This window comes from Rhopilema esculentum, chromosome 5 (genome assembly GCF_057945365.1).
Source record: "Rhopilema esculentum isolate cy_ngs chromosome 5, ASM5794536v1, whole genome shotgun sequence".
Classification (NCBI taxonomy): Eukaryota; Metazoa; Cnidaria; class Scyphozoa; order Rhizostomeae; family Rhizostomatidae; genus Rhopilema; species Rhopilema esculentum.
The window spans coordinates 5,862,414-5,871,964 of NC_142819.1; the positions used below are offsets into that span (position 1 = coordinate 5,862,414).

The window sequence follows — 9,551 nt, forward strand, 5'->3', positions numbered from 1 at the left end:
GATTTTTGTTAAAGCACCTTTTTCCGAAATTTTTAAGATCAGATGTTACAAAACAATATCCCAAGTGTACAAATTGCTTAATTTGCTTTTATTTTAGTTGATAGTTCTTCTGCTTTGTTAAACTTGTACATATTGATTAAACAAAGCTTAAAGATATTGCCTTGGATTTTCGATTTGTTTGACTATACAAAAGACCTATCCTGACGTCAAATCGTCTATCATATAACGCCTCAGCACCTATTGCTAACCCTCCATGGTAAACTGACGGAAACACGAGAAAAAGATTTCCAAAAACATATTTTTCTCTTTTTCTGTTGTTTCTCTTACTTATTTTTTATTGAACAACCCCCCCCCCCTTCAAAGGTAGAAATTTTATTGCAGATTTGCAATTTTATTAGAGACCAACTTTCTGAGCATTGGGGGCAGTTGTCCCCCTTGTCCCCCTAGCTACGCTATTTTTAAAATCATATCCTCTTTTTCACAAACGCCTTCATAGAGCGTCAAAATCAAAGAATAGATTCCCATTGAGGTCAGGGGCGCTATTTTGAGGTGGGGGATGTATTTATATTTTTTTATATCGTTATAATTTTTGACTGTGGGCACTTTTTCCGACGATTTACGGTATGTAACATTTACAAGATTCTAAAAAGATTAATTATCTCTTTACGTAAAGTTGCAAGACATTGCCCACATAGGTTGAAATAACGGGGGCTTCGGGTGTGGTGTCAACCCCTTTGAATTCTTCCCCCAACCTCATTATAAACAAAAAGACTGTAGAGGACGCCTCACAAAATACATACAAAATATTAAAATAAAACAAAGAAAAATAGAATAGAGCATGTAGTCATTTTGCCGTTCTTTCGGCCGATTGGCGGTTTCTTTCTTTCTTTCGTCTCATTTGCTTTTCAATCGCTGGCTATTCCCAGATTTGTTTATTCCAGCCAATCAGGTCCGAAGACTTTTACCTGCCTCGACTTGTCAATCCCGCCATTGTTGGTTTTTCTGCCTTACCATTGTCCCGCAAGGCTACACAAAATAATATGCAGTTTGATAAATCTACGATTTCAGTAAACTAGATTGATTTCATAGCAATTCCAAGATCGTTTTTCATATCGTCAACCCGGCGAAAATGCAAATATGCGGAAAATATCACATGGTTGCTTTAGCAACTAAGCCAGGGTGAATAAGTACGTTGCTGTTGCTGCATACTCAACGGGAATCACCACTTCCACAAAAGTTTTGCGCACACTGCAAATTCCATAGCCTGTGCTGATTGTGAACGTGATGTTACATCGGAAAGCTGAGTTTGTTAAGTTCGCATATTTTCAAGCCTTGGTCTTCTTGTATGCTGTTCACTGTGAGGTAGGAAGTTAATATTGCTTATAAATCTTACTGCGAGGCCAATAATCTCAATCGTTTATCTATGTTTATCATATATTGAAATGTCATCCTCGTCGATTTGTTGTAGCGACAGGTATTTATAACAACATCTGATTCCAATTTCTTGTTTTTTGTTTTCAAATAGATAGCTGAAGTTTCCCTTAAATTTGGCCTGTAAAATTCAATCTCTATCGGGCTTTGAGTAAAATCAAAATCCCCCTTATCACGCATGACGCAATAATTGTGCATTTAATTTCGCTGCCTTAATCTCCGGTGTAAATCCCACGTTACCAACACAAAATTTAAGTTGATTTCATTTTTATAAAAGGAATTAAAAGCCATAAGTCTTGGTCACTTTATTTTGACTTATAACATGAATGGAGGGTGTGTTTCCACATGCTTCTCGTTGGCTTTTCGTCAGCCGAACGTTTTGCTCATGCGCATTCCTTGCGCCAAGGGAAAATACCTTCCATCTGAAAAGACTGAAATTTGGTTAACAGATGTTCCCCAGCTACAGCGGGGCTCGCGCCACCGAGTGGGACAAGGGGCTATAGCCCCACACTTTTTGATAAATAAAAGTTTAAAACGGGCCCGATTTCTGTTGTTAGATTAACCTGTAGAATAGAACAAGAACAATTTTATAAGAACACGAGCCTCAAAACTGGTCAAAAGTTAAGAACAAATTAAGAACAAGCTTAGGCTGAGCTTCTGTAAAATGCAATTTTGAACAACGTTTTTTCTCAGAATCGAAGATTTTTAGCGATGTGTGGGTGCTTTTTCTGTGAATATTCAAATTTGTCAGCAAATTAAGGCTGTCTCACTCACTTTGTTGGCAAATGAGGCCTGAACACCTCCTTAGAGCGAAAAAGCTAGCAATAGCACTGCTAACACCCTCTTAATTTAAGAACAAATTAAGAACAATCCAGCCTCGGATTTTCGAAGAAATTAAGAACAGTCAGCCTAAACTTAAATTTACTGGTTCTTATAAAAAAAGAGTGTACATTAAACTAAAATAGATAAGTATAGCAACCTCCGCAAAAATTTTGCCATAATGAGGGTTTGGGGGAATGAACGTACAATTTGCTGTTAATTCTGTTTTGTGTGACCAGAAATTATAAAGGCCAAAAAGGGAAATTTGTTAAACCTTGCTCACATGTTCAGGTGATCAGATTACATCTTGTATTGCTGCTATGAAGCAAATAAACTTTGTTTATAAGAACAAACTTTATATGGAGTGATCAAGGAAATAGATTTTATGTTTGCTTGTCATTGTTTCATGCAAAATTTGTCCTACGTGGCTTTGAAGGGACACATTTTACAAACGACATTTTATGGTATGATTATGATGGTTGTATCAAGCATTGTTGATTTGTCTAATTTTGTTTGCTTGAAAATGTTTCATCGCTTTCAAATTTCTAGAAAAGATTTCTGAGAAAGAAAGAAAGCATTTTTGGCGGGGTACTATAGTCTGGAAACGATAGGAACAAAAAGGATTGTTCATTGGAAACAAAGGATTTTGATAATTTTTGAAGGGGCACAAGCTCCCTAGTAGCAATGGCCTTGTACTATTGTGTTGTCATTACTTTTTCTCTTACTGTTTGTGGGTCATATTGACGAACATCTCAAACCAAAAATTGCAGGTAGCTCCACTGTGTTCATCAATAGCTGGATTTTGACTGGAGGTTTTGGTTGATGTAATATTTAGTTGCGAAGCTTTAATGTATCGGTATTTGAAAGCGCTCACACATTTTTCGAGAAATCTGAGCATAGCAATGTGATTACATCAAGGCGAAATGATTTCCCAGAAGTGTGAGATGGACGCGTCCAGGCAAGTACCTCTTTGCTGACGCCATTGATGGTTATGGAGTAAGAGTAGAGCAGAATTTCGTTTCCTTGTTTGCTGGGCCAATGTAGCTTATCTTGTGGGCTCCACTTTAAGGCGTTGCTCTTCGATCATTGCTGTGCTCTATGATCAACCTAAACAAATGGGGCATCGATAAGGGCGTTTTTGTGTCATTACTTTTAATTCTTACTAGTTGGAAGCATGTGCAAGAAGTTAATTGTTATCAAATTTATGTAATATGTCACTTTAAGGCATTTTGTTTAGTGAATTGTTAACGGCTTTGAAAAAAGCAAACATTTTACAACATACTTAAAGCTTTTTCGTCTGACACTCCTCAGAGCATAAAACGTCAGAATAGGTTCCGAAAAACATGTTTGAAAAATATATACCCAGTTGTGGATCGAAATAGGCCAATCAGAAAAACGCAAGCACAAGAGCCTATTTCGATCCACAACTGGGTATATATTTTTCAAACATGTTTTTCGGAACCTATTCTGACGTTTTATGCTCTGAGGAGTGTCAGACGAAAAAGCTTTAAGTATGTTGTAAAATGTTTGCTTTTTTCAAAGCCATTTTCAAATTCTGTACCGCAAAAAAACTGAATTGTTAACCGTACAAAGTAGTCAGGTGTGTGGGTGTGAGATTCGACAAAGGATAGCCATGTAAATAGTTATGTGAAAATATATGGAAAAGATCCAATGGTGTCATTGCAGTGTCTGGTAGACTGATTAAGAAAAGAGGTTTGCAGTGGAGAGCTCGTGGCACTGACTTTGAAAGCCCCCACAGCCTCATTCATTTTCATCCTAGCTACACTATGTATTTGTTGCCGATCCGTTCATATTCATTGAGCGTTTGTTGCTTTAAACGGTTCTCAGTTTGGAGACTGTTTTATGCGCGCTGAATAACGTTCGCCTGCAATTGAGGATTCTGAGGCGTATTCTGGCGTATTTTGCTTTGTAAGGCTGGTGTTGTAAAGACTTTATGTATCTTTCTGGATTCTCAGGGCAGAGATGATGAAGACACCATGATGACGTTTTATATTTATATGCAATATTCATATAAGGCCTAATTATGACTAACCGGTTGATGATTACTTGACAAATCCGTGTGAGTTACTCCTTACCACTCCACTGGCCTACGCCAGGGAGTGGCTGTCTCTAATATATATCCTTTCTACTGGAGCTCCTCCTCGTAAACTAACTACAATTCTTGCTGCAGTACCTACTATGCCCATGTGTGTGTTTCCGTTATAACCTTGTATGGCATAATGACCTTTGCACTTACCATTAATACTATTCTGAACGCGAACGCGACACGAACGTATATTATTGAACGCGAAATACCAAAAGTTAACTTCACAACAGCTGGAGCCCCCAATAATTGTCAAGCTGTACTATATTTCCTTTATAAATGTGTACTGAGTTGAGCTCAGCGAAGTAAAATTAACCCTAACTCTTTTAAAATCTTTACTTACCATAAGCTCGCCCCTTCCTAAGTTGCAGGTTAGAATACCGAAATGTTCACGAGGAACTAAAGGCTCAAGTCTCAACGACCAACTTCTAACTTAGGCTAGTTAATATTAAACATCAATTTGAATAAATCAAGAGGACTGTATAAAGATCAAATGAGTAAGAACAGGCATGGCGCCACTGCTAAAGCCCCACCCCCCTTTTCAGAGATAAAAATGTTTTGACCGTCTTTTTAATAATTTTTGAAATCAGAGTATGAAATAAAGAGGGAACAAACTGTTTATGTACTGCTTGATTTTATTTGATTCTATTTGATTCTAGCTTATTTATGTATATTCCTATTATTTGTCTGCTATTTGCATCAATTCTGCAGATACCTTTCTTTATAATTGCAATGCTTGCATTTTGGATGTGTAAAAATGGCTTGCTGAAAATACTCTAGACAAAGAAATTGCACATTTCTGTTCAGGAAGTAAAATGTTTTCATGATTCATCCTTTCTTTCTGTCCCCAATGTCTGTCACTAGAGTTTTAGCATGTCTTCTCACCTCCCAAATTTTTCCTTAAAATCAATAATTTTCTGGGAATCGTCGAATTTTCTATTCTGAGCGGTATAGTAATTTGCTAAATTTTAGTCTGGGAGATATATTTTGAGCCATTCCAGAAGGCTTATTTTTAAAAAATGTTCTTCCATGTCGGACCCAACCATGGTGTTCTCCTAGACTTAATACTTAGCGCCCTCCCCCCAGTTTCAATTTTGTGGCGCCGTCCCTGAAGAATTCGTTAAAGAGTATATGCGCAGCATAAAGCGTAACGATGAAGGTTCGAATGTATATACACATAAACGAGGGCACTTGAGTTTCTTGAAGTTGTTCTTCAGATCTCAGATATCGTTCTTGCGACCTTCGTTTTAGATTTCCCTTCGTGGTGAGTTTTCTCTTTCTTTTGTTTCGTTTCCCTTAAGTATCACAGTCACAATTTAGTTCAATGTTCAAAAATTATTTCTTATGCACATATTGCTAGCTCCACATGAAACACCCATCATTTACATCAAAAAATATACACAACCCCAGAACATACATCCTGACACCACAAGACTCCAGCCTCGCTTTATCAATCTCAGATTTGTCTACACTACTATTAGATAATCGGGGCTAAAGTGGCGTTGAATTAATGACAGATTCATTAATTTACAGGCGGGTAAAATAGCATACAATCTCAAAATCTATCAAAAATTTTCACTTATTTTCTTACCCTTCCACGAAACACAGGAATTTCCAATAACACCTATTTTGATTAACAAAGATAAACACGTTTATTAACACACCTTCTTTTGAGCGCCCCCTGATTTCTATGCTATCCTAAGTGATCATCAAAACGACATCAGAAAATAATGTCCTTGCAGTCCTTCCAGGTTGCAATTTGCAGTAACATTTTTCATGATCCGCATGTTTTATTCTAAGATAAAGTGTATGTTATCTAGTGGAAGAAAGTTTTTGTTCTACATATGAAAGTCCCTGGCTGGAAAAAATGTGAGACACCCTAAACCTCATCATTTTTAATCGGTTTGAGGAACTTTTTCAGATTATTATTTAGATCACACGCTAGAAAAGGGTGAACAGGGTGAACTCTTTTCTAGCCTTTGTTCATTTTTAATACATGCAATAATGAGACACAAAATTCTTTATTGACAAATTCCATTGTAGGTGATATCCACCTAGGAGTGCAAAGCGGCGCATTGCGAATCAACCTTTCTCCTGTAGATGCAGTTTTGAAAATACCTATAGATCTATTACTTCAAACGATGTGATTCAAATACCGCTTTTTTCCAACACAGCCTATTTACTGAGAAAAGATAAATAATACGGTCGTCTTGAAAACGACAGAGTTCGAAAATGTGTAGATAATTGCAAGTGCAGTTTGATGTTTATTGTCGAGAAAAAGGGAGAAAAAATGGCTATTTGGACATTGGCTATTTCCTGTAATTCTTAACCATGTGTTTAGCGCGTTTTATATGCCTGTGTTTATATGCCTGTGTTCTCTAGCTTGTTGATTTCATTCAGAACTACTTAACTTTCCTAGGAGTATCCTTGCCCAGATGGACAATTTCTTAATACGTTGAAATACGTGTGCGAGAAATGCAAGGTCTGCTTGCCAGGCGAATACGTGAGCAGACCTTGTAATAGCGTGGATGATGCAGAGTGTGTTCGATGCCCAAATGTGAGTATGCTTCTTGTACAATACATTTCTTGACTAGCACCAGACACCTCCTTGCTCACATTGTGCTATGTTTGTTTCTTCTCTATACAGTAGCGTAGCGAGGGGGAGGCAAGAGAGGGCGTATTACCCTCCGCCCCATAGCAAAGATATATATGTAAAAGTGCGTTTTCTGCAATCACAGAGGGTTTGAACCACAAATTTACCCTTGCTCATCTCGCCTCTGACCCCCTCCCCCAATGTTGCCGCCCTGGCTACGCTACTGTTTCTATACTATTTTTTGTTTGCCAACCAAACTCTTGATTAAGGCCAAACATTTTTCATGTTTTTTGAATTTCATATTGAAATACGGCATCATTAGTATGACTTTATATAAAAGCAATGTATACAGTGGTTCAATTAACTTAATTCTAGAAAAGGAAAGGGCTCCTGAAAGTCATGCCAAAAGATATGTCCCCTCTAAAAATGTAATACGTAAAAGACTTTAAATACATCAGAGTCTATTCTCATGCATATACTTGATAAACCCTTGGTGAATAAAATGCAAGTTGTGAAAATCCTGTTTGCTCCAAAACAAAATAGCTTTTAGTGTCAGTATGATGTTGGCAATTAGACTAATACATTTTTTCCTATATAGGGTACACTTTCTGCAAAACCAAACCTTCGCCAGTGCAGAAATTGCACTACTTGCAAAGTGACGTCTTACATATCTCTTTGCAATTCGACATCAGATGCCGTTTGCTTGTTGGAGGTGCCGGAGAAGAGCAGTAAGCAAGTTATAGTATTGTTTTAGAATAATATTCTATTCGTGGCTACGTCATCGTTAGATTTGTTCTGAAAATTGCAATGTATTTGATAGAATATCTAATACACGATACCCCGCACCTGGTATTGTAGTAAATCCTTGTTTGGTAACGAAATTCATTGTTCCTAATTATGATCGTTAATTAACTCATATTCAATACCCCATGGATAGATTGCTTTAAGAGAGGCAAAATGCCTTTTTCAAAGATAAACATCTGAAGGATGAAGTGTAGGTAAAATTGTAAATTCTTTCAACTATTTTCTCAACTGTCGCGAAAGCCATATCATTCGTGGATTTTCTTTCCAGATGTCTTCAGCCTGGCATTAGGACTGATAATCACGATAATATCTGTGGTCGTCTTAGCTTGTGCCATAATTTACTCCGTTAGACGCAGAAGGCGGCGAAACTGCGAGGCGTCTACTCAGGGAGAAAGTGAGTAGAAAATTATTTATTCTGAAATAAAATGGACTTTTATCATGTTGAATTTCTAGATTAGATCTGTGTTTAGATTCTGCAATTTTGTGCTGGAATGTTCTTCTGATTCTTCTTGATATGATCTTTAAAGGAAATCTTTATTTAAGGTATGCTGTTTTAGGTGTTATATGGGATCTCGTAATGATGCAGATTCCAGCGAGTTACGGAAAATATTCTCTGGGTACCAGGAGTGAGTCTGGTACATAGGGTACGGAAAATAAGTCAGATTTTTACTACAATGATTGCACGCACACATTTATGTGGCTTTAAAGCACAGTCTCCTGAATTGAGGTATTTTATGATTTAGTCCCCTTTTGAGAATTAAAGTTATAAAAGTGTTTAACGTTTGTTTTTAGCTGAAATGATGGCTATTCCTGAGCCTGGGCCGGAAGAAGATGCGGGGGCATGATGACACAAGAGGACGACCCATTTTATGTAATAACAAAATCAAATGTGGTTAAACGTAGGTACACATGAATGACATACGCAAACTACCCTTTAACTACACCTAAGTCCTTTACATTACTTTTCATATTGACGAACAATAGTTGGTACTCATAGATTCTATTGCTAGTAGCTTCCGTTAAAAACATCTTTAAGAAAAGAAATGGATTTAATCTTAAAAAGATTGCTCTCTTCAAGAGAAATGTACTAAGAATCCTCATCTGCACTTTAATATCTTACAAAACTCCCCTTCATCTACCACGGATATGCATTTGTAAATTTTTGAACGATTATTTTGTAACTTATTTTGTATGCGTAATGACGTTACGTTGTATTAGATAGAGGGGAGTTTTATTAAGACCTTTTAGTCATTAATTTGGTTTGTTATATTTGGGGATTCTTGTTACGTATGTGAATTCTTAAATATCTGTAGAATTGATTAATGCTAAGCCGAATTTGCATCAGATAGTAATTTTATAGAACATTAATTATTCTTGGTAAGTTAAATTGTAAAATTGAATGTTTAATTGTCACATTTCTCGAATCTTCTCCTTATGAATAAAACGGTGTATTCCGTAAACCGAATGCCTTTCATTTGGCGCAAACAATTTTTCAGCATAGACAATCACCCCTTTTCTCTGTAGTTTAAAGTTTGCGATGATTTTCACAGCTCTGAAACTTAATCTTGGTACAGATCTTGAAAGGCACTTGTCCATCAAGAGTAAGACTACTTGTAAAACATGCAAGAAAAATTCTTCGAGTGCATTTCGTGAAAAATTAATATGTTGCTCACGTTGCATTTAAAACCTAGTAAATATGATCAGTGTTAAGTTTTTTTTCTTCTGGGTGTGGGGCAAAGCCCTGACTCTGTCGCAAAGGGCTTTCAATTTCGGGAAATCTTGTTTGGCTTTTTCTAAAAC

The 9,551-nt window shown here is 36.8% G+C and overlaps 1 protein-coding gene across 1 annotated transcript; it reads left to right on the plus strand.

The window, feature by feature from the left end:
- The first annotated feature begins 1,072 nt into the window (after positions 1-1,072).
- LOC135689810 (uncharacterized) lies at positions 1,073-9,151 on the plus strand. The gene is made up of 5 exons (XM_065207166.2): positions 1,073-1,362; positions 6,774-6,911; positions 7,546-7,675; positions 8,020-8,145; positions 8,544-9,151. The coding sequence occupies exons 1-5, from the start codon at positions 1,285-1,287 to the stop codon at positions 8,594-8,596; spliced, it is 525 nt and encodes a 174-aa protein (XP_065063238.2). The 5' UTR covers positions 1,073-1,284; the 3' UTR covers positions 8,597-9,151.
- Positions 9,152-9,551: the final 400 nt, after the last annotated feature.